We start from the raw sequence: 25338 nt of genomic DNA, 5'->3' as shown, positions 1-25338 counted from the left end.
TTTCGTGAAGTTTTCTCATAGTTGAGTCATTTTCATATATAGTAGTAACTTTTTTCTCTTTCTTACTTTACTCTCTCTTACTCTATTTTCTCTACTTTATTCACTTTTTACTTTATTCTCTCTACCTTTTTCTCATTCTTACCTTTTCTGTATTTATTTAACACACTCAACATTTATCTCTTAAACTCTATGCCAAAAAGTTTCGCCTCAACTATGAGAGAACGGAGGGAGTACTGTACAAAAAATTAAGTATGAGTAAAAACTATACCTTCGCCTTAGCAAAGTTTCGGCATACCATTTTCGATATGACCAATTTCGATATCGTTATTGTACCATCTTCTCTGTATGAAGTGCCGAAATTTGGTATATCAAATTTTTACGACATGCCAAATTTCAGTATGGTATACCACAATTGTTATACCATTATACTCCCTCCATCCCAAGGTATTTGAGTCGTTTTTTTTTTTTTTTTTTGCACTCATTTTGAAGAAATAATAGTAGTAAATGGAGTAGTTAAAGTGGAGACTGAGTAAAGTAAGAGAGAGAATTATATAAATAAGACTCTTCACTATATTGTTCTCTCTCTTACTTTACTTTTTTCTTTACTTTAACTAGTGTAAAAAGAAAACGACTCAATTACCTTGAGGCAGAGGAAGTATAATATTATATTATAAATATATTAAATAAAATTTAAATATATTCTGTGTTCACGGTATATACCATTTTTACGATATGACGTCAGTATATACACTACATATGTAAATTCCAATATGTAAACCGAATTTTTTTTGTGTTACAATATACCACGGTTTATGAAAATTTATATTGTTACCATACCAAAATCGGTCGATAAAGTACGTGCCATACCATACCATGTCAAAATTTGGTATATTAAGGTATATCGATATCTCAGTTTTTTTTCCTCAACCCTGTAAATATGTAAGTACTAGTATTTCACAACGTAGAAATAGGACTCCTTATTGAAAACCATTGTAGCCTCTAATATAAAGGGTCATAACCTTAATATTATAAATGCACTATTGATATATAAATTGAATAGAACCAATAATAAGTGTAAAGGAGATTGGGTAAGACAACAATGTAAAGATGACACAATCATCATTTACTTTACGATGCAGAATGATGGACTAAGTTTTGGATTGTGGGAAAATTTCATAAGAGACCAATTATAGCTAGTTGATTGCTTAAAGTTTAATGGAATTTTTTATGAGATATTCAAAGCATCATTGGTTTTTACATTGGTCTTTTTGGACCATTAATGAAAAATATATCCACGTGGCAAAATGAATTGTCCTATTATACTTTCTTGACCCATGTCAAAAAAATGGCTCTTCACTAATTGAGAACTAATTAAGGAATATTAACAGTAGATTCATTTGGAATAAATAAATAACGGACGTGTTTAGACTTGTGGGGTATTTTATTTATATAAATCGAGGTGCACTACAAAAATCTCTTTAGCAATATGAGATAATCTTTAGAAAGAATCGTTTAATGGTGAATAAATCTGACCTCACATTTAGAAGATGCGCCAAAACTTTCATGAGTAAATAACAAGCATTATACTGTATATTAATACGACCTTCGAATCTTAGGGGCTGACTCTTGTTGTAGATATTATTTTTGAAACTACCATATTTAATTATTATCATTATCATTACTCTTTTGGAATTATAATTTTTTATTCATTGCAATCCATTTATGGACACAAAAATTGAAACGCTATTTCTATTTTTGAAATTTTTGAAAAATAATCACAATTTAGGATGAAAAAAAAATGTTTAAATGATAAATTATGTTATTCTTTTGTTTTTTTAAGGAAGTGTTTATTTGTGCTCCCCTAATTTCAATTGGAATACCAACAACAAGGATACTTTATGAAACGTTGTTGGTATAGTTAAACAAACAAATTAGCTTACGTAATAGTATTAAAGAGCGTCCTAGCCGTTTTTTTGTTGTAGTGCGTCGATATCCACATTGAATTCCCTATTCCATAAATATTAGTATTAGTTATTGTGTTAAAGGTACATTAACATCTTTCGTATCCAATTCAAATACTTCTCTCGTTCCATTTAAGATGTCCACATTTTCTTTTTAATTTGTTGTACTCAAGATGTCCACTCTCTATTTTTATAAATATATTCATCTTTCCTCTCTCTTCTCATTAAAATATTCAATTACATTTTTTTCACTTCATCTAACACTCCTCAATCCGTGTCACTCCATCATAATGAATCCACATTACGACTTGCTGTACGAAATCATTTAAATAAATATCATAAAAATAAAATTATTGATTAATTAGTTAATAGTCAAATATTTATCTCATCAAATTTAAATCGAGATTGCTCCTTATTAATTCATTTTTTCTCATCATTTCCACCAAATTATTCAAAAATAAAAACCAAATATCATAGGATATTATTGAGTGCTGAAATAAATTGAATGTTATAAATAATTAATTTGAAGGGTATTATTATTAAAATTCAAAAAAGGAGGGGGAACAAATTCCCTCCAAATGATTGGGCAAGCAACACAGCAAGCACACATCTCTCCTCTCTCCTCCCCACTTTATTTATACCAGTAACTATTTCTCCACAACCGCTCTCTCTCTCTCTCTCTAAAACCGCACCTTTTATATCACGCACAAGCACATAGATACGCAATCCGCACCGCACCAACGCAATTTACCAAAAAGCGACCTGCTGCTTTGCGTTTCCAGCTTTCTTCTTCGTCTTCTCGCCATCGCCAAAAGCCAAATCCAAAGCCATCGCAGCAATCGCAATGCTTTGATGGAGCCTGACGTCAACATTTCTCTTCCGATTTTCAGGTTAGCATTCCCTGATTTCACCGATTCATTGATGAACTCCATCGATCTCCAGCCGAAATTGATTTCAGATGTGGAGTTCATGCTTAATTTTGCATCAACGTGATTCCTTGTTTTTTATTTTGATTTTTCGTTGGTGCATTTTCAATCGATCGAAGATATTATTGTTTGCGTGGTTATGATCTACGCAGTGAATTAGGATTTTCCCCCTTTTCAGTTGCTTCTGCTATTTTCTCAACCATCGGAGAGTTCTCATGAGTATCAATGTTTTTCAAATTTTAGTTCAGAGCTGAAAATTCCTGCTGTTATTTTGTGGAAATTCACCAGGTGATGGAGTATAAAAACTCATCTGTTTTAGTTAAGTAGGAGACTAGGAGTAGTAGCTTTTCCTTTGTAGAGAAATTTCATCTCATCATAATTTGATTTGGAGCTGTGTTACTGATATACATATATAGTGTACTCTATATTAATTGAAGAGACTATATATGGAATTTGAATCATATATACTATGTTTATCACAATTTCAATCCTAACTTCAAAGTGAGAGGGAAAAATATTAAATTATTTATAAATTAAATTTGTTATACTAAATATTCATAATTTTAATTTTAATTAACGAAACCATCTACCTAAAACCCTACCCTCGCTTAAACCCTCACTAAACTTATGCATAGCGTTTATATTTTTGTCAATTGAATTTAGGTATTTCCCCAATAAAATGCAAGGGAGCATAACGTCTATATTAAAATGGAATATTTGAAAAATTGTATCAAATCATCACTAGGTGTAAGCAAAAGCAGAAAATAGACAAAAGTAGGAGTATTTCCTTTTCAATATACTATTAAATGAATAATATGCTTGGAACTTGAAACTTTGTTGTGTAACGATAACCACAAACCCTACATAATTTACTTCAGGTGAAATTAATTATTGCTATTTTCGAGAGTGCACCACATGTTTGAATTTCATTTGGCTATTCCTTGGAGTATATAGGTTCATATCATATGTATTCGAGTTTAATAAAACCTATACATGTAGCTGATTCTGGTTTTTGAGAGTTTTATGGTAAAATTTTGCTATGATAATTCCAAAATGTAAAATTAGAAAAAGAAAAGAAAAGGTGGTGATGGTTAAAGAAAAGAGATGTGGCTGAAAATGATCTCGGAAAAGAGGTAGATATTTTATCGTCGAAGTTCTCGAATGTATTGGGGAAATCATTCTCGAATCTGGGCATGTAGAGCCCACATAAATTTAGTTGCAGGGTGACTACATATAAATGGATTAATATGAAATGAGGCATTATAGTTTGGTGTCTTTTAGGTAGTGTATCCATGCTAGGGTGTACGTAGTCCTTTTGACGCAAACTTAAACCATAGGTTTTCTCCCCACTTGCAGTTGGCAGACAAAAGAGTACAAGAGTACGTGTGGGTCATTTCTGTTGCCTAAGATTTTCCATTTTGCCCTACCTAGATTCTCCCCTTTCCCATTTCTTTACATATTTTTCTCATTTTATTTTACTCAACCATTCATGAAAAGTATGAACTATTCTAAAACTATCTCTTGTTTTTACTTATGCATTAAAACCCGTATCGAACCAAATGTTCATATATAGAATTAGGCTAATTGTGGATGACACAAATGTTAATGCATAATTGGTAAAATAAGAGACAGAGAGAAAAAGTTATCATAAATGGATGTGGAATATTTTTATGAGACGGATAAAAATGAAAATTCAGCCTATTTCTATGGGACAGGGGGAGTATATGTATATATGTGTCTGTGTAGAAGTTTAGAGTCTTGGCTTTGTAATCTGTTTTTAAGTGCAATACATTATATATCTACTATAGAATAGGTGAGCAGGGTTTTGATCTGTTCGAATAGGACTGCGGTTTCAATTAGATTGTAAATTAATGTTGAAAACTGAATTCGTGTATGGTTAGTTTTCCCTATGAATTGGGTCACACCTAACTATTCGAACTCAAATATTATGTTTCTTTAAAAATTCCTAGTACGATATTTTATAAATAAGAAAAATTTTGAAAAACCACTTTTTCTTGAATGGATTGAACGCTAACTTGTCATGTTGGTATAATTAATTAAGTTTGAAGAGTATTGTTTGAATTTAAATTTTATTGCACTTCGGATGCAGTTTCCGTTCAATTACGATCGATTTGGTTAATTATTTAAATAGTCAAATAATTCACTTGAATTGTAAGTGTACACATTAGAAAGATGTGTAGTACATTACTTATTCATTATCTCAGGAATTTGAGGTCAATATATATAAATGTCCACGTTACAGAAAAGGCAAAAGCAAATAGATTTCCTAGAGTATTATTTTCACCATTGGGTCTAGAAGCTAGTGGCTGATTCTTCATGAAATCACCCCAGATAAGATCTTATTCTGATTTACCTTTTATTCGTGTCCCTTGTTTTCCTTTTTTTCTTTAATTTTTATTTATTCATTTTGGGAAATGGAAAGCTGGACTCCAAAGAGATAAGTGACGAATAATTCTTGGGATGAATCATGGCGCATATAGGAGTATCATTTAGCGAATTATATTCTTTTTTAAATTAGTTTATTTAGGTGGAAATTGTAACCAATTTGATTAGAGGCAATTGTAGTTAAAATGATTTGATTTAATTGTGGGGATTAAAACACAATATAAGGATTATTAACTTGATCTGATCTCAATTCAATCGTATATAACTAGCGTGCAGTATTAAATACTCTCTGTCTCATTAAGCGAGTCACTTTCTTTTTAGATATTTTACCATAAATTAATAATTTCTTTTTTTAACAAAAATTAATATTATATTTTATTCTTTTTTCTATCTTTTTTCAATCCACTTAATAATGTACGCTTTTTAAATAATATGCCAAAAAAAAAGCATCGTTCTCAATTCTCATATCCCGTTTTATCAAATTCAACTTTAGAAGTCCTTGATTATCGCTTAAATTAATTCTGCTTTTTGAAAATTAACATAATTAAATTTTTAGACTAAAAGAATGTATCAATACTTTGTTGGCTAAAAACTGGAGTATCAGAGAATTGACGCAGCATCACGGCTGCCTGTGCAATGCTTATGTGTAGTTATCAATACGAAGCCTTTTTCTACGGCGGCAACCTTTCTCTGCGGCGGTGGATGAACGATGAAAGGAGAGGGAGAGGGAGAGGGATACAATTTGATAGTACAATAATTCTGAATCAAATATTGCATCTTTTCTCTGGGTTACTATGTAATCACAATAAGTTTGAGAGGGGGATGAAATGAATTATATTCTTTCATCTAAATCCAATCAATAAGGTTTGGAAATTTCCAGTTATCTTTAAGTGAGTTTCTACTGATATGGATAGAGACTTATCTTTAATTGACTCATGTGTTATGATTTTTTCCTTATTTGAAGGTCGCCACGAGTTCACCGTTTTTAGGAATCAAATTTTATGATTTGGACTTATCTTCGAGGTTGATGATTGAGTATTAGTACAATTAAATTACTACTTTTAGCTTGATTAATCATGGATGGATAGTATTTCTATTTCTGCAGAAATGAGTTCTTCATTTTCCATCTTTTCAAAATTATTAAAAAAAAAACACTTATTTCATGTGACCGAGATAGATTTCTGCTCTGCTCTGCTCTGCTTGGTAACTATGCAAAATCGACATCCATTTAAGCAAAACGATGGATTTCCAAACAACAAATTACTGCAATCAGTAGTATGTAGCATCACTGAAATGATTGCTTCTCAAAATGCAGAGCAATTGCTCTCTGGCGCACTTGAGCTCACTCGCATCCAATTTCCCGCAATATGTCTGGCAATAAGTGTAACGGAAACTCACAAGTGCTCAGCACCCGAATTGGAAGGCTCTTGAGAGCGAGAGAGCTGAAAAAGAACAACAGGAATGATGGCAGCTCCATTCCTGAGATAGATGTATCAAGGAATTCCCATGTCAATGTGGACCAGTATCCAGAAACTACTGCACAGAATTTTATCGATGGGTGGGAAAGGCCCGATGGGAAACCGACCAAACAGAGGTTGCTAGTGGTTGCCAATAGGCTGCCTGTATCTGCAGTCAGGCGGGGCGAGGATTCGTGGTCGTTGGAGATAAGTGCAGGCGGTCTAGTTAGTGCTCTTTTGGGTGAGTTCTTTTATTTGATACAATTGAGTTGTGGTATATTATCACATATTGCTTCTATTTCTTTTTGTAGGGGTGAAGGAGTTCGAGGCAAGATGGATTGGTTGGGCGGGTGTGAATGTGCCAGATGAGGTCGGGAAGAAGGCGCTCACTGCCGCTCTTGCTGAGAAGGTCAGTCAAGCACACTACAACAGAATGTTCTAGTAGTGACGTACTAGTATTTAAGACATACAAGTGTAGTGACGCAAATATAAGCATGCCATTATATAGATGCATGTAACAAAATTTCTGTCTCTGCTCTTGGTGTTACTAAAGTCATGTCATTACTAGACAATTATGTTGTTGTGATAGTTGAATCATTGGTGGTTTGGAATGCATTTGCATTATAGTGTCACGTTGGTTGATTGAGCTTGTTTTTGCTTTCTCGGTAGAAGTGTATTCCTGTCTTCCTCGATGAGGAGATTGTTCATCAGTATTACAATGGCTACTGCAACAATATACTGTGGCCTCTGTTCCATTATCTCGGACTCCCACAAGAGGACCGTCTTGCAACCACGAGGAGTTTCCAGTCGCAGTTTGAAGCGTATCAGAAGGCAAACCAGATGTTTGCTGATGTTGTGAACAATCATTATGAGGAGGGTGATGTTGTTTGGTGTCACGACTACCACCTCATGTTTCTACCAAAATATCTCAAGGAGTATAACAGCAAGATGAAAGTTGGATGGTTTCTTCACACCCCGTTTCCATCATCTGAAATCCACCGTACTTTGCCATCCCGGTCTGAACTTCTACGTGCAGTTCTGATGGCTGATTTAGTGGGGTAATATGCTTTTCCCTTCCAATAAATAACTTTGGCATCTTCCATTCTGAAAATACAAAAACAAAATAAAAAAATAATTTGACATCTAGAATTTTGTGTATGATAAACTCGTAGCTGTAGAGTAGTGCATTGTACATCGTTAGAATATTGAACAATAAGTATCCTTTGTATTCCATTATCATCGATTTGATTCATGTAGTAATAAATTGTTATCTTGGCTTCGGTGATTCTGTAGTATCTATGCTTCCTGAATTGAAGTATACTTTTTTTTTTCGTTTTGATTAAAATGAGCAGTTCATAACAACCTCATCCTGGTTGTTTGCCTCTACCATTAGATATTCCCCTTTAGAATTTCCGAAAGGTATTATGATCCAGTGTTCTGGGTGAGTGATTCTTGTGATCTTTCTTTCTTAATTGCCATCACTTTATGCAAACATACATATATAATAAATTTGCGTACTGGCATTTGTTTCTCAGATTCCATACATATGATTATGCAAGACATTTTGTGAGTGCTTGCACTCGTATTCTTGGACTTGAAGGTACTCCTGAAGGTGTAGAGGATCAAGGTAGACTCACTCGTGTTGCTGCGGTAAGTCCTCGTCTCTCCTTGTTCCTAATTTTACAGTACCTCTCCTTGGCTGGCTGCATTTTGCAAGTCTACAAATTGTCCCTTTAATCCACTCCCATATCATGACAATCTCTTTTTTTATTTGTCGACTACAGTTTCCAATAGGGATTGATTCGGAAAGGTTCATGCGGGCTCTAGAAATGCCTGGAGTCCAGGAGAATATTAAAGAACTGAAAGAGAGATTTTCTGGAAGAAAGGTTGGTTCTCCATCTTCGTGTTGTATGTGTGCAGAATGGTCACCTTTTAACTTTCTTTTTTTTCAGAACCTCCTAACTTTTTACTTACACTAGTACTAATGAATTTTAGTACTATGAAATATGTTCTCATTCACATGTTTGAGTAAGTTCTAAAAAGGAGAATAAGAAAATTGTAACCAATCTGATAAATTGTTAAGTGTAGGTAATGCTGGGTGTGGACCGTCTCGATATGATAAAAGGAATACCTCAAAAGATATTAGCTTTTGAGAAATTTCTGGAGGAAAACCCAGACTGGTGTGATAAAGTGGTATTGCTTCAAATTGCTGTGCCAACAAGAACTGATGTTCCTGAATGTATGGTCTTGTGGCAGTTGTATTTGACATAGGTCTTTCTGTAGTTTCTTTTGCATACTGATATTTCATCTTGTTTTTCCTTTTTGTGTCTACAGATCAAAAACTTACGAGCCAAGTCCATGAAATTGTTGGACGAATCAACGGAAAATTTGGAACTCTGACTGCTGTTCCTATTCATCATCTGGTTAGCATCTTTTTCAGCATTCAGCAATTTGTCTTCTTTACTTTTATCACTCTATACTATTATAGTACTTTGATCATTTTGTATGTCTATTTTGCTTAAGGTAGTGGAGTTCCTGGTCTTAGCTTCGCTTATAGTCGAATATTTACAAGTCTTGAGAACAGTATCAAGTCACTGAGTGACTGATTATCTCAGCTGTCTCTTGTTCTTGCAATTGGCATACTGTCATGTACCCATATGTGATGTTGTAATGAGTTCCTGGACACATTTATGTTTTGAGTTAGTTTTTTATAAGATTTTGAAGCAACTATTTTTTTTCTGCAGGATCGTTCTCTTGACTTTCCTGCACTGTGTGCATTGTATGCTGTCACTGGTAATAATTTCTGTGTTAACTATATCTTCCTATATTTATTTCCTTGCCCTAGAAGTCACCACCTATCTGCTAACATAACATGAATAATAAATACACTAACTGGAAGCACTATTATGAACTTGTGATCTTTCATGGGACATGTGTTTGAAGTTGGTCACTTTACTCTGTAATCTTACCCAAAGGATAAGGCTGAGTTTTGTGTTGTTAGAAAGTTGGTAAACACATAGACTTAAGACTTGTATATTCACCATGCTAACTTGAACTGCAGCTGGCTTCTCCATATGGTTATGAAGGGTCACTTTTTATGCTGTTGTTGTTTAGGATTATTAGAAATGGCATGATTACAAATGAAATAATTCTTAGAGGTTGGTCTTTCTCTTCTACTCCAACTAATTTTAAACTAAAATCTCTCTCTCTCTCTACTGGAAATGTGTATGTTATTATCTGATTTCAAGTTTCTTGAACTGTTAACTGATGTAATTTGGTGGCCTTGACTCATCAGATGTAGCACTTGTCACTTCTTTGCGGGATGGAATGAATCTCGTCAGCTATGAGTTTGTGGCATGTCAAGATTCCAAGCGGGGGGTTCTCATCCTCAGCGAAGTATATACCGAACGATGCACTTTGTTATGCACCATATTTCTCTGATTGAAATTTGCATGACATTTGAAGTTTTATATTGATTCCTGAGAGAGACCTTAGATTCTGAGAAAAATTGGTTGTTCTTGTTTGCTTCTAAATTCCATTTATATGGTGCTTTGGAAAAGATTTAGTGGTACTAACTTTTAATGCCTTATTTGGATGAACTGTAGTTTGCTGGAGCAGCACAGTCCCTTGGTGCTGGCGCAATTCTCGTGAATCCGTGGAACATTACGGAAGTCGCTGCAGCAATAGACCAGGCTTTGAATATGCCTGCTGAAGAAAGAGAGAAACGCCATAGGCATAACTTTGAGCATGTCACAACTCATACTGCTCAGCAGTGGGCTGAATTCTTCGTAAGGTGAGCCTGCACTCCTTGAGCCTCTGCTAAATTCTTGACTGATTTTCATAGTTTAGTTAATCAATACGTAATATCTGCAAAATTAGTGATACGGCCACAGCCACATAATGAGCATAGAGGAGACACCGGCGAATGTATTAACCTACAAGTCTTTTGTTGATAGTGAAGACAGCCAATTCATTCTGCAAAATTTAATATACATACACAATGCTTCATTGTATTTTGCAGCATTTTTGAATAATTGTTACATTCATGTGCATCCAAATGCTATTAGTAGTAGTAAGTTTTAAAACCAGAACCAATAATTTCTGATCTTGCTTTGCAGTGAACTCAATGATACTGTTATTGAAGCTCAGCAGAGAATAAGAAAAGTTCCGCCCCCTCTTGAATTCAATGATGCCATCGGCCGTTACTTGCAGTCTAACAAACGATTACTCATACTGGTAAGCAGTATCGGGGCTGGTGGCTCAAGCACCCCCAACATTTTTGTTGTGTTTTAAATTTGATATTTTCACATCTTGATCTCACAAGCTGTTGTGGGTAACATATTCTCTTCTCTGGTCATCATCATCATCACACGTGACAGGGTTTCAATGCTACACTTACGGAGCTAGTGGACACGCCAGGGAGAAGGGGAGATCAGATCAAAGAAATGGAATTAAAACTGCATCCTGAGTTGAGGAAGCCTCTGGCATCACTTTGCGAGGATCCAAACACTATAGTCGTGGTGCTTAGTGGAAGCGAAAGATCCGTCCTTGACGAGGTAGTTGAATGCTAAAAATAATTGCTGTCACTCCACATAGGTTGTAAATGTAATTGGTGGTGCAGAACTTCGGGGATTTCAAAATGTGGTTGGCAGCTGAAAATGGGATGTTCCTGCGATCAACAGAGAAGGGAAAGGAGCAATGGATGACGACGATGCCAGAGCACTTGAATATGGATTGGGTTGACAGTGTGAAGGTACAATAAGCAAGGGGATGTGATACAGTTGTATTATCTACAGTTGCTATCTTTAATATGCTGGCTGCCTCTTTCAGCATGTGCTCGAGTACTTCACTGAACGAACACCGAGATCACATTTTGAACGCCGCGAGACTTTGCTCGTATGGAACTATAAGTATTCAGGTGCGGACTAGACTAACGCTCTCTATCGTTCGACAAAAACATATTCCCTCCTGACTGTATTGTTTGTTTGGAAAGATTCTGAGTTCGGAAGGCTGCAAGCCAGAGACATGCTGCAGCATCTGTGGACGGGTCCGATCTCCAACTCGTCGGTGGACGTGGTCCAAGGCAGCCGCACGGTGGAGGTGCGAGCAGTTGGTGTGACAAAGGTAAGGTACCTAATATATTACCTCACCTTGTCTTGTTCTCTCTAACTCTGATTAATTACATGATTAAAGGGAGCAGCCATTGACCGTATACTGGGAGAGATCGTACACAGTAAAGCCATCTCTACTCCGATAGACTTCGTCATGTGCGTCGGCCATTTCTTCGGAAAGGTTAGCTTCAACCACTCTACCACTAGGCCGACAGTTAGAAATACTAGTAGTAGTATTTAAAATTATGGCAATGTTTGACAGGATGAGGATGTGTACACATTTTTCGAGCCGGAACTTCCACCCGATAACTTGGCTTTTTCGAGATGCAAGGTGAGCGAGGCGGCCAAGAGGCAAACTCCGCCAGCGAGGCCTCACCCCAACGCCGACAAGAAATCGGCGAGCAGCAGACGGGCGTCGCAAGAAAACACTTGTTTGAATGTGCTTGATCTAAAAAAGGACAACTACTTCTCGGTGGCGGTGGGGCGGACGCGAACGAACGCACGCTATGTTCTCAACAACTCCGACGACGTCGTATCGTTCCTCAAGGAGTTGGCGGAGGCAGCAGCCACACCCACACCCACACCCACATACTCTTCACATTGATTCAACAACAATTATAAGCTGGGTGTGTGTTTCTATTCAAGTACTTTCAATAACACAACATTGTTTCAATAGTAGTTTAATTGCGGTTTATATGGAAAAAGGAAAAATATATTTCTTCACACCCCTGAAAACCATGTATTGTTTTTTCCTAGATCTAGTATTCTATACTCCCTCTGTCAAAAAAATAAATAGTCCCAATTGTGGACGGTACAAGATTTAGCTAGAAAATTGATAGAGTAAAAGAGAATGGGAAAAAATAGATAAAGTAAGAAAGATTGAAAAAGTGGATAAAGTTTGAGAGATTGAGAGAAAAAGTGGATTAATTATGAAAGAGAAACTATTCATTTTTTTGGAAATAAGGCTATTTTTTGTGGATATCCCAAAAATGCAAAATAAGACTATTTTTTATGGACGTAGGGAGTAGTTGACTTTCATGCTTTGAATATCATCTATGTGGGAATATTTTTATAGTTTATTAAGTTGTCGTTCGGTTGGCATGACTAATTATCACACGATTATTCATCAATGATTAAGTTGTGAAACCAATCTCATAAATTAAACACAATATATATTTAATTAAGAGATATAATCTTGCGAACCTAACAACCCTTAATACCGTGACATTGGAATGTCCTAGTATGAATCCAGCCGATTACTGAAAGTATCTTCTAATTATAATTATAAATATTTATAAAATAATAGTATTAGAATTATGAGAAACATACATATCCTTGAAACAGAACACAAGTTTTTTTACCCTTGTAATCTACTTGAGATGGTTTGGATCAGTACAAGAATTCAAAAACAGAGCACAAAAACTCAAAATCAAGGAAATCAGTACTCCATTAAACAAAGGGTTTGGAAACATGAAATCAATATAATTGCCGCATCCAGCAAGAATGATGGACAAACAACGCAACCAAGTATTCTTTTGCAGATAATGAAGAGCATCACCCCAAATAATGAACTCATGTAAACTAAGGCTAACATACAGAGAACCGATCACTGATAATCTAGACCAAAATATAGGCCTGCCCACAGAGGGAACGACCCCTTCACTTTGCCGGGGTTTTCCTGTTTGGTTCAAATACGTACTTGATCAATGACTCCTTGATCGAGAGCAGCTCGGGGAACTCTTTCTTCAGTTTCAAAGCATCCATCTCATTGTTGCTTCTGGGAGCAATGATAACCTTCGCTTGCGCCTCGAGAGTGAAGTTGGTGTATTTGAAATCCGGGTCAATATATTGCTTGTACATATCCAGAATCTCGTTGTGGCTGACAACGCCCGGATTGGTGAAGTTCCAGATGCCTCTGAGGTTCCGCTTCGCCATCTCAATTGCAATCGGAAGAAGCTCATCCAAGATTGTCATGCTGTTGGGGATGTTGACCACCTTGTTGTACTTCGAGATCTTGGTGATGAAATTGCGTGGGTTGCTCAGGTCCGAAGATATCGGCATCCGGACTCTCAGCGTGCAGACATTGTCGTATTCTTTCAAGAGCTCCTCCACCTGATTGAATGCACACCAAACGTAAGCAACCGCATGTTAAGACAAGTAATATGGACTAGGTTGTGACAGGAACGAATATTACCATTGCCTTCGTCTTGGAATAGAAAGATCCGATGAAATTGGGTGTGTCTTCCTCCTTGTATCCGATACCAGAACCCTCAGGGTGTGCAGTGTCATATTCGAAAATGCACCCAGTGGCAAAGTTCAGCATGAGTAGTCCGTGCTCTCTGCACACATCAGCCAAGGTCAATGTGCCAGCAACATTGACGCGAATTGTCTCAGTCTTGTGGCTTTCACACCAATCAACGTTAGGTCTTCCAGTTAAACCAGCTGCATTCAAAACATGTGTTGGCTTCACAGCAAGAATGTCCGCCAAAATCTGTTGCCGGTTCTCAAGACGCCCTTTCCCATACTCGTATGCAATTCCCTGTTTCTCGCACAATTTTCCGAGCAAACCACCAATCCACCCAGTTCTACCATATATCAAGAACTTAAAGGCAGGTTTCTCTGCTGATTGGCCGGTTTTGGAAGGCGGCACAACCATATCTTGAGTAGCGTTACCAGTGAATTCGGACTTTCCAGACTCGTACTGCTCAGCTCCATCAAAATTCCTCTCGATCCCACCAGGCATCATTAGCATCCTAGGATGAGGAAGCAATGCACCGGATACATCGCCCCACCAATCGGGATTGCTGGTATACCACTCCATCGTCTTCTTCAGTCCCTCCTCCCAAGTGGTCCTCTCTGACCAACCCAAGTTCTTCAGTTTCTGGTCATCCAGGAAATACCGCTGATCATTAAACGGCCTGTTATCCACGAACTCAATGCTCTTTTCGGGATCCATGTTGAACAGCTTGCACATGTCTCTGGCAACATCAATGACCCTCCTCTCCTTCTTCGTCCCAATGTTGTAAACATGACCGACTTCTCCCTTGTGGAGAACGACCTCAAAGGCCTCCGCAACATCCTCGCAATAGAGGTAACTTCGAACATTGGATCCGTCGCCATGGATAGGAAGAGTTTTCCCTCTCATGGCCAAGAGGATGAACTTAGGAATCAGCTTTTCAGGAAACTGATTGGGGCCGTAAACATTATTGCCTCGGGTCGTAATGACAGGCAATCCATAAGATCTACCATATGCCATAACAAGCATCTCAGCCCCGGCCTTTGTTGCAGAGTAAGGGTTTGTCGGCAGGAGCTGGGAGGCCTCATGGTTCCCAACAACAGCATCCTCCTCAGTCTCTCCATAGACCTCGTCCGTGCTAACATGGATAAACCTTCTAATCTGCCCGGTGACCTTGCAGGCCTCTAAGAGGACATGGGTGCCATAGATATTGTTCTTGGTGAACTCAAAACTGTTACCAAAGGAATTATCGACATGGGTCTGGGCAGCAAAATGCATTATAGTATCAATGTTCTCGGTGATGAGAAGGTAATTGACAAGGTCAGCGCTACCGATGTCTCCCTTGACAAACTTGAAGTTGGGAGAGGATTTTGAAGGAAGGAGGTTCTTGAGGTTGGAGCAGTAATCAAGCTTGTCGAGCACGACAATCTTGTACTCAGGGTAGTTCCTGATAAGCCTGTTGGCGACATGAGAAGCGATGAATCCCGCAGCTCCAGTGATGAGGATGTTTTTCGGGGTGAAATTCGACATTGTTGCTTAGTAAACGTAGCTACAAAAAAGAAAAGCAAACATGCTTACATATTACTAAATGCATAGCACAAAACAACTCTATAGTAAAGATTCCAAAGGCAAGGCATCACAAAATTCAAGTAAGATCTTAATCCAAAGGTAATTCACTTGGAAAACAAAAATGCTGTAATTTGACAAACAGATCACAAATCACAAATTACAACGGATCACAAATCAAGTTGCATTCTTTCAAACAGATCAGAAAGGATTGATGAGATCATGATGAAAAACCTATGATTATCAAAATACGCTGCTAATCATTCATCTGAATTAAGAAGTAAAAGCTTAAATCCTAGATAAAACCATTAATCATCATAGATGAAATAAGATTGGTGAAGCACAAGAATGTAAATGATTAAACAGAGTCAAAATCAGGTAAACACGCGGAATAGAAGAGATCTGAGAAAAATCGAGATTCCCCGCAGGATTAGGAGTTGAAGAAAACTCACGTTATTCTCCGATAATAATTCGGATCAGCCCACCGGAAATAGGAATAAAATCGGAAGATTGAAATGTGTGTGAGAGAGACAAGGAGAGGTGAGGAAGTGGCGAAAAGCAAGGGAAAACCACTGGCCTCAATCGATATTTATATGCAAATTTCACTTTATTCCCCCAATTATAGAAAAACAGCGTGAAACTGCGAGGAAATACAGGTTTGATGATGATGTTGGTAGGATAGACGCGCTAATGCAGTGTACATGTTTGATTTGATGACTCACCGACAAATTTTCATGGAATTGTCGTAGTAGGTGAAATCAACGATCAGATTTCATTTTCATCTCTCTATCTATCACTTTCTTTAATTTTTATATATTGTACTCCCTTCGTCCCATAAAAGTTGAGTCGTATTCCTTTTTAGTCCCTCCCAATAAAGTTGAGTCATTTCTTTTTTAACTAAAGACAAAACATCTAATCACTCTTATTTTATTTCATCATTTACTTTACTCTCTCTTATTTTTCCTACTTTTTTCATCTCTCCTATTTATTTAATATAAATTCTTAATCTCCGTGCCCAAAAGTTTTGTCTCAACTTTTATGGGACGGAGGGAGTACTATGTTTGTTTGGAAAATAACCAGAATTTTAAAATTAAAGGTTTTTTTTTTTTGGGTCTCCACTTTTCCAAGTATTCCATTGCCAATTCGGCGTAGAATTTATACTAAGTATTGTTTTGTAAATTAAGCGAAGATAGAGTAAAAAAATAGGTGATGTATTATAAAAATTTGTTATTTAGAATGAGATATTTTAAAAGAAGAAAATATGTTATTTAAAGTGGGATGCGAGTGAGACTGAGATTGCCCCAATATTTGCCATAAAAGGACCAAGCCATAACAAATGGGAAGCGATACGACTCAACTCCAACATAATAGCTCTAATATAGCTAGCCCTTTTAGGTACTTGAATATTGCCTAGCTGTTCGGGTCCATTTACGGTTTTGGGGCCTCACCACCCATCAATGCATGGTGTTCTTCGACTGATCGTTACTCTCGACGACGAAGATATTATTGACTGTGAACCTATATTAGGTTATTTACATAGACGAATGGAGAAAATTGCGGAAAATCGAACAATTATACAATATTTGCCTTATGTAACACGTTGGGATTATTTAGCTACCATGTTTACAGTTATAACTAGAACCTCCTCTTTTCTGGATCCACCTCACATCGATAACCCGACCCCTACCACCTATGGGGAGTTTTAAACAAGTTTCTTTTGAAGTAGATACCTGAATGCTGAGTATAGCCCGTAACAATCTAACTTCGGGGGAGAGTATACTTATTATTGTTATTCATTAATAACTTAGATAATTAAATGTATTTATTTAAATTATAGTAAATCATAAAGTAAAGTAACATAACGATAATTGTTTTATTTTATTATAAAATTATTTTCATATTTTTTTATTTTTATTTTATCTTTCAGAGATATCGAACTAGTTACTGAAAATTAAGTATATATAGTACTCATAAATGGAGTAGTTTCTTTTCAACACTCAACATTGAGTGGAATGTTTTTCTTCACATAAAAAACACAATTAGGAGAAAAGGAACTAAATTAAAAAATTGTGGTTCTTCTCTTGTTAACAAACCAAATAATTCGAAATATAAAATATTATGGTGTGAGGCATGATTTTCGACCAATTACTAATATGTGGCTTGATATTTTATTGTTGGGCTCGACTTTGAATATTCTGACTTCTTTTACAAATATTTTTCTTATCGAAGCATAAAAAACGTAAATTTGCATGGTATATATAACTTTTCCTTTGCATATTTTCAAGATTAAGCCATTTTAAAATTCATACCATTAAATTATATTTAATTTTATACTACAAATAGGTATTTAAATAATTAAATCTAAACTTAAAAAGAGCATTAGCATAGCTACAACTTCGGTCCCACTATCCAATTCAAAGATGTATTAATTGAATTTTTAAAATCCAATACTATATTTTAGACTAATAATAATAAAGCCTAATGGAATACTACTTTTAACATTTTATAATTTAATTGTGATTAAGCCATGAGACTTGTAAGAATATAAATTTAATGCAGTTAAAGAATCACAATGGCCACTTGGCCTCCATTATAGTAATTTATAATTAATTACTTGGGCATGATTCCACCATTTCCCCTCCATTATAATCTAAAATTACTTTGGCATAATTCCACCATTTCCCTTTTTTGATGGTAGGTATGATTTCTCACAATGCATCAACTACACTTTATTTTTAACAATTGAACCACGTTTCTTATTCTATTTATATACTCCTACATAATTATATGTGGGTGTGGTAGGCTTCGAGCTACAAACTTAGAATATCATATTACAGTGAGATATTTTCATACTTTATTATATTGCTAAGTAATTAAGTCATAAGTGGGTTAGGTTATAAACGTTAAACATATATGCATATATATTTTAATGATTATTATTAACAGAGCGTGTTTGAATGAAAATACTATAAAACGCAATTAGAATTCTATGCAACCCAAGGTGATTTTATTGCAGAATAAAGTAAAAAACTCTTACTCACTTTCTCAACTAAATCAATAATCTCTTAGAAAATGATGCCAAATCTCCACTGATCACAAATACTACCATAGAAAACCCTTCGAATTATGCAGAAACTAACTATACAATTCAGGAGATTGGCTTCATTTTGGCACAAGAATATCAAAGTTGCTAAGGCTCCATTTTGCAATTTCATTCCCACTCACATAAATCTCAGTCCCAACATCTACCGATGGCCAATGCCGAACCACAGGCTCGGTCCCCGGATCCTGCCAAAACCAATAAACTTTAATAAAACAATTAAACAAAATTACTACTTCAAAAAATAGAAACTTTTAAGATGGCACAAGGTTTAATTAATACACAATTGGTAAAATAAGATAGAAGAATCGATAAAGTAAGAGAGAAAAAAAAGTAGTGGAAACAGAGTTAATGGATTATCATGTCCACTTTCTAAAACAGAAAGTTCACAAAGTTTCTATTTCTAAGAGACAATCCAAAATTGAAATGGTTTTTATTTTTAAGAGACAGAGGTAGTATTTAAAAAAGATATGCAAAAATGTTTGAGTTATTAAACCTGATAGAAGTAAAGTGAGTGGGAGAGCCTTCCAACATCAAGCTCCCAAGTCCTTGAATCTCCAATCCAACCCTCTCCTTTCTTGGTTGGATATCCATACTCTCCCCAAACAGGATGAGGCAGAATCTGGAGGATTTCCTGAGGCTGTGGGTTGCTGTATGCATCACACAAGTTGTAAGGCGCCTCGAGGTGCTTGGCATTGCCCGGGGAGCAGTAGACATGGTACGCGTCGTAGGGGAAACGCGCCTCATCAGTGCGGTGCACCCGGCTCCCGTTGGAGAAGGTGTGATAAGGTGGGCACAGGCTAAGATTGTGCGGGGTGCACCAAGCCATAATGCTAGGGTTTATGATCATCTCGCTATAACGAGTCACATCGCTCGTTACATTCCCGTCACACGCCCTCCCATCGTTCTTCCAGCACCCTCCGATGTCCATTAGGTAGAACTGGCTCTGGTTTCCTCCTCCTTGCTCAATGTCTAGTGTAAACCTCACTTGGAAATCGGGTGATCTTGGAACCTAGTAGGAGTATATTGGGTCACGTTATAATAAAACTGATTTTCAATCCAGAATGCAAAACTTTCAATACTTTATGTTAAAATTATCAACACAAAGACATAACATAAGTATATCAACAGTGTCGCGTTGATAATTTTAACATTGAAAAGTTATGGATTAGAAATTAGTTAACATTAGATCACAACCCTCTCACTTTGAAATGGGATGATCTTGGAACCTAAGTATATATTATTAGTAGGGTCATGTTAGGTTGCTAACTATAATAAATTGATAAATGATATTATTAGTTATCAGTTATCATCAGTTAGCAAAGAGTTATCAATGGATCATATCTCATTATTAACATAGATTAATAAAATTAACATAGTACTAATTTGACACATCCAAATGAAAAACAATAAAAGAAAACTCACAATCTTAGTCATTCCTCTAGTTTGATAATGGTAGCCACCAGAGAAGCCTCTTGTAGCATCTGATCTCAAATAAAGCATGAGCCATGGATACTTTGGTGATGTTTTCAACACATGTTTGAAAACCCAACCTCCTTTCCCAACACTCTTCTCCCAAGTGATAGAATAGTATGACACATTTTCCTTAACAGCAGCTGTGCCCATGTCTGCATCCAAATCCCACGTCCCGAAAAATCCTCCCTTCATATGCATAGTCCGATTCCTCTTTCCAGTAAGGTGCGTGTAGCGGTGGTGGATGGATGGCATGTTCATGCACCCCTCCCCGAAGCAGGGGAAGCGAGGCTCGGGGGCGAAAGCCAAGGATTTTGTGCCATCCTTGGGGCAGATAGCTGCTTCAGTGTCCATGTTGCCACTCTTGAGCATCACCATCCAAAAATGCCATGGCCTTGGATGGTCTCTCACTTTGCATTTTTCAGCTAATAATAACTCTTTCCATGCTGCAAATTTGTTGCAATCTATTACTTCCATTCCATCTATTGTAGCTTGTTTCACTCCTAGCTTGTTCTCCTTCCTCCTCACCTTGTGAGCTAATTTATCTGGACAACACAACAAAACACATGTAGTTAAAATGAATGTTCGACTTGGATCTGCTCTGATATAGTGTAGAAATGGATGGGAGGGTTGTTTAAGGATATATAGATGAGACGAAATCATCACCAGCTTGATATAAGACAAGATTGGTGGTTTTCAACACAAGTAATCAAATAAATATTCGACATGGACATGCTTTGATACCAAGTGGAAATGCACCACTAAGGACTCTACTATATATAATATTTTTATACTCTCTCTACGTCCTACAACAAATAAACAATTTTGGGTTACACGAGTTTTATGCACAATTGGTAACATATGAGGAATATAGAAGAAAAAGTAATTGGAGTATTGTTGATGGGGAATGACACTAAGACACAAAAAAAATTAGCAAAAAGATATAAGCCAACTATTTTCATAGGACGAAAAAAATATATAGACACAAAAAATTAGTAATCATGAAAGAAAATGACAAACACAACAACTATATAAAAGTGCATAAATATATTATGAGTACATAAAATTAAACTAATGCATAAATTCAAATTTTTCCTGCGATAGCTATAGAAGCAAAGTTAAAATTGGTTTATTGAAAATTAAGTTACGAGTTCCAATTTTGCTTATGCAAATTACATGGCACTTTGTAAATTTAGCACTTTTGTTTCAATAAAGAAATTTTAACTTTAATAATGATATAGCAGTTCTATTTTAAATATTATGATAGTAGTTCTATTTTAAAGCAAGATAACTCGGCATTTTTAAAATGAGTTTTATAATTATAATAATATTATATTACTCTAGTAACGTTTTTTGTGTTGGTTTTCTTCAAAAAAAATTTCGATCAAGTTAAGTCCCATTAATCATTCAATTTTCAATTATTTAGTCTTCAAAAGCATATACTGTATGAATGAGACAAGATCGTCACCAAATCAAGTAAATATGAGACAAGAATGGGGGTTTTCAACAAAGTAGAAACATACATTGTGATTGGGATGGACGGACGAGATCGAAGCAATCGGCCTGTCTGGGACTGCCCATGTTGGGAGCTTCTTCATGAACTTCATTGCATTGATTCCACGCTTCAATGGCGACTCTAAGGCCGTCTCGTTTCATCCCGGGATCACCAACAGCTGATTCATACTCTCTTCGTCCACCAACACTCGTCATCAACATTAATGTCATGACCACCATCGCTATAATATGCAACATTCTTAACTTCACCATTTTATTCACTTCACTCACAATATATGATATAGTATGAATGAGTGAGTGTGTATTTATACACACATTTTTAGGGTTTGGATAATGTTGAAGCTGCTAATTTTGGAAAATAATATCTGATTAAAGATAAGGTGGATATTTAGAAGCTTGACTATATTCAACAAACTTCATTTATTCTCGAGAAAGTATATCGTTGAGCGAATTTATGGGAAACTTACTAATAATTATGCATAGTCAAGTTGACGTGTAAAATAAATCGGGATATTCATCTGTTGTAACGGAAATATTTGTTACATTGTATTTCATTAATTAATTAATGGATAATGTTAATTGTCCAAACTACTCCAGATATGATCCATTTATGCATAAATCTATGTTACTATAATGTGGTTGTCCATATATAGCATTTTAGTAAATATATGTACTAAATTAAATACTATGAAAAAAGAAAGTAATGCACTTAGTTATTTAATTAAAAAGCTATGTACAAATGTAAATAAAAATAAAATTAAATTAAGTATATATGTATTCCATATCATCGTCAAAAAATATGCTATAACGATAGTTAATTATATAAGTATTACATGTACTAAATTAAATATTTGCTGCACAAGTAATATTCTAGTGTTAAAGTTTATTTGATCCAATCATTCTGCTAACACTATCTTTTTTAATCAAATTACTGTTCAATTTAAATAGTATAATTGTACATTCAGATCAAAGATTAATTGAGATTCACAACTATTTTCAATTGAATATACAATCAATTTAAAAAAATTTAATTGTACAAATACTTTAATCTGCATAATGTCATAATATTGAATTACTTCGAAAATTAATATCAATTAATTATACAAGTGAATTGATCAAAACTCACTTACACTAATTAGTTGTTTTATTTATGAGTATACTTATCGTGTTGTCATTTGTTAATTATAGTATAGTCTCATGATTTAATTTTATATTACTTTCAAACTAAATTATACATCGTCATACTTAATAAATAATTATAATTGTAGGGATCAGACCACCGTGGATTCACTAATCACATGAACCTCTTTTATTTATACCGCGTTAGTAAGATGGTCAGTCTCACTACTAAGAGCATCCACTATAGGGGCGGCACGCCGGCCGCCCCGATCGCGGCTAAGCCGCGGCGGCCTATTGCGGTGGACGCGTCCGCCCCGGAGGCGAACGGATTTGGTGGGGCGGAAGGGCAATCGCCCGAATGCGGCGAGGACGAGCCGGGGGAGAGAGAAGCGCGGCGGCCGCCGCGCCTATCTATTGCACGGCGAAACCGCCGCGGCGGTCGCCGGTTCCTATTTTTTTTTTTTTATATATAAATTTTGATTTTTTAATTATTTTTTTGGCTTATTTTAATAAATATCCCACCAATTTGTTTTTCACTCCACACCTATTTTCACTCCACCTCCAATTTCACTCTACAGAATTTTATACCAAATGCACGGGAGAGACGAAGATTCACCCGGCACGGAAGAATCGGGATACAAATACTATCCTTCTTCCTAGCCATCTCAGCTGTGGGTATCGAGTCCCACCCCCCGGGGATCGAGTCCCAGTCCCCCTCCATTCCAGTCGTGGTCACCGACATCCCCGTCGTGGCAACAAACCCAATATCGGGGTCAATCATCTCATCAGAGGAATTTGGGTCGTTCGGCATTCGGAGATTATCGACCCACTATGGACTCGCCCAACCATCCGCGTCCGGATACCCCTTCTCACTCTTTCCAGGCCTACCGGAGACCCCGCCGACGAGATGTTCCGGCGGCGGCGGTGGTGGGAGAGGCGGCGGCAACGGTGGTGGTGGGAGGGGCGGCTGCAACGGCGGTGGGGGGAGGGGCGGCGGCGACGGCGCTGGTGGGAGAGGCGACGACCCGGGCGGCGACGGGGATGGCAGCGGCAGCGGCGGTAGCAAGTCGGCGGTAACAAGTCGGGGCGGGCACTACACCAAAGACGAGTCGATTGCTGTGGCGAGGGCATGGGATGCCGTCACATCAGACCCTGTGTTGGCACCGATCAGACCGAGTGTTGACCTACAATGAGTTCAAGCCGAGAGGCGCCAAACCACGTGACGCGGAACAGATCCGGAAAAAGTTTGGGAGGATTCTGACACCCACTAGGAAGTTCGCGGGCATCTACGGCAACAACCTTCTCAACGCTGAGAGTGGCCGCAATGAAGCAGACGTGAAGGCTCTGTCTGTGTCCCAATACAACGCGCTATGGAAGCCTAAGTTCACCCACTGGGAGGAGTTTCTCGTTCTCGAGAACTGCCCGAAATTCAAGTCCATCCAGAGGAGACTGAAGCTCAAGGGGCGAAGCGCAATAGACGCAACAGAGCCGGGAACTACAGCAGCAGCAGCGGCTCACAATCAATCGACCTCAACGACGCCCAAACGGAGGAGCCCTCTGATACACACACTAGGCGCTCACGCCCTCCGGGGCAAAAGGCCAGTATCCGCAGCGCCCGAATGTCTGCAGGTTCCTCCCGCTACTCGGCGTCCGCGTCTGGATCGCGCAGCGCGCAGGCGCCTTCTGGAGCTCAGTCCGTGGGCCCTGGGCCCCATGTGGTCTTGAACAGGAACCTGAATGTGCAGTTGATGAAACAACTGCAAGAGAACTGCCGTTTCTACGAGTCCGCCACCGACCCGGTCACCAAGGCGATATACTATGAGCTCATGTGTAGGATCAGTGAGGACCTGGGGATGACTGGTTCAGCGGCGCCGGGTGCGCCGGGGGCAGGTGCGACGCCGGGGGCGGCAGGGGCAAGGGCGGCGGCGGGGGTGGGCGACGAAGAAGAGGCAGAGGATTCCGACTCCGCCACCGAGTAGATGGTGGCGGTGTTTTTATTTGTTTTTATATGTTTTTTTTATAAAATGTTCGTTGTATAATTTTCCGGTATCCATTAATACAACGAATATTTGGTCTCATCGCACTTTTTAATTTTATTATTATCTCGTTTTCTAATTATTTTTAGTCCGATAATTTTAATTCTAATTGAATTAAAATATACAAAGAATAAAAATAAAGTGAAATGTGGCTAACAAAAGTGTCCACTATTGCTGCGGAAACTTTTTTTTGTGGTCGTGGACAAATAAAAAGTGGCTATGGAAAAAAAAAAGAGTGTCCTCCTATAGTGGATGCTCTAAACAGACCATGTACAGAAGATGTGCTAGATTACAAACCGCATAAGTACAAGATACTAGTGAAACCCCAGCTAAGATTAGATTCTTCACCGAATTTGAGCATCCAGCTCTTTCATAGTATGACCTGGCACTAAGATCTCGAGTTAGTAAAACAAGAAAGTGATCCCGAAGGAT

General features: G+C 37.2%; 3 protein-coding genes across 5 annotated transcripts; 1 reads left to right on the top strand and 2 right to left on the bottom strand.

Moving 5' to 3' along the window:
• The first annotated feature begins 2629 nt into the window (after positions 1-2629).
• LOC125196051 (alpha,alpha-trehalose-phosphate synthase [UDP-forming] 1-like) lies at positions 2630-12584 on the top strand. 3 transcript variants are annotated; one of them, XM_089056475.1, is made up of 18 exons: positions 2630-2851; positions 6609-6991; positions 7062-7159; positions 7423-7808; positions 8286-8400; positions 8535-8636; positions 8839-8989; positions 9085-9173; positions 9495-9543; positions 10046-10146; positions 10356-10543; positions 10869-10986; positions 11130-11306; positions 11372-11503; positions 11581-11668; positions 11744-11874; positions 11944-12042; positions 12124-12584. In XM_089056475.1, exons 2-18 carry the CDS (start codon positions 6661-6663, stop codon positions 12463-12465), a joined length of 2697 nt encoding a protein of 898 aa, XP_088912601.1. In that variant the 5' UTR covers positions 2630-2851; positions 6609-6660; the 3' UTR covers positions 12466-12584. The 3 variants fall into 3 exon arrangements, with proteins under 3 accessions (XP_088912601.1, XP_047950366.1, XP_047950367.1); XM_048094409.2 differs by having other exon boundaries at positions 7420-7808; XM_048094410.2 differs by lacking the exon at positions 2630-2851 and adding an exon at positions 5885-6157 and having other exon boundaries at positions 7420-7808.
• A 706-nt stretch (positions 12585-13290) lies between these two features.
• On the bottom strand, positions 13291-16345 carry LOC125193954 (trifunctional UDP-glucose 4,6-dehydratase/UDP-4-keto-6-deoxy-D-glucose 3,5-epimerase/UDP-4-keto-L-rhamnose-reductase RHM1). The gene is made up of 3 exons (XM_048091914.2): positions 16116-16345; positions 14056-15646; positions 13291-13973 (listed from the first exon to the last, which is right to left on the bottom strand). Exons 2-3 carry the CDS (start codon positions 15625-15627, stop codon positions 13521-13523), a joined length of 2025 nt encoding a protein of 674 aa, XP_047947871.1. The 5' UTR covers positions 15628-15646; positions 16116-16345; the 3' UTR covers positions 13291-13520.
• Positions 16346-18705: 2360 nt separating this feature from the next.
• LOC125192078 (uncharacterized) lies at positions 18706-22006 on the bottom strand. Its single transcript, XM_048089533.2, has 4 exons — positions 21760-22006; positions 20189-20781; positions 19260-19775; positions 18706-18951 (listed from the first exon to the last, which is right to left on the bottom strand). Exons 1-4 carry the CDS (start codon positions 22001-22003, stop codon positions 18826-18828), a joined length of 1479 nt encoding a protein of 492 aa, XP_047945490.2. The 5' UTR covers positions 22004-22006; the 3' UTR covers positions 18706-18825.
• Positions 22007-25338: the final 3332 nt, after the last annotated feature.

Source organism: Salvia hispanica, chromosome 4 (genome assembly GCF_029641045.1).
Source record: "Salvia hispanica isolate PSC_SH4W2 chromosome 4, Shi_PSC_v1, whole genome shotgun sequence".
NCBI lineage: Eukaryota > Viridiplantae > Streptophyta > Magnoliopsida > Lamiales > Lamiaceae > Salvia > Salvia hispanica.
The sequence above is the reverse complement of the archived record's forward strand: the minus strand, read 5'-3'. Positions and strand labels throughout refer to the sequence as shown.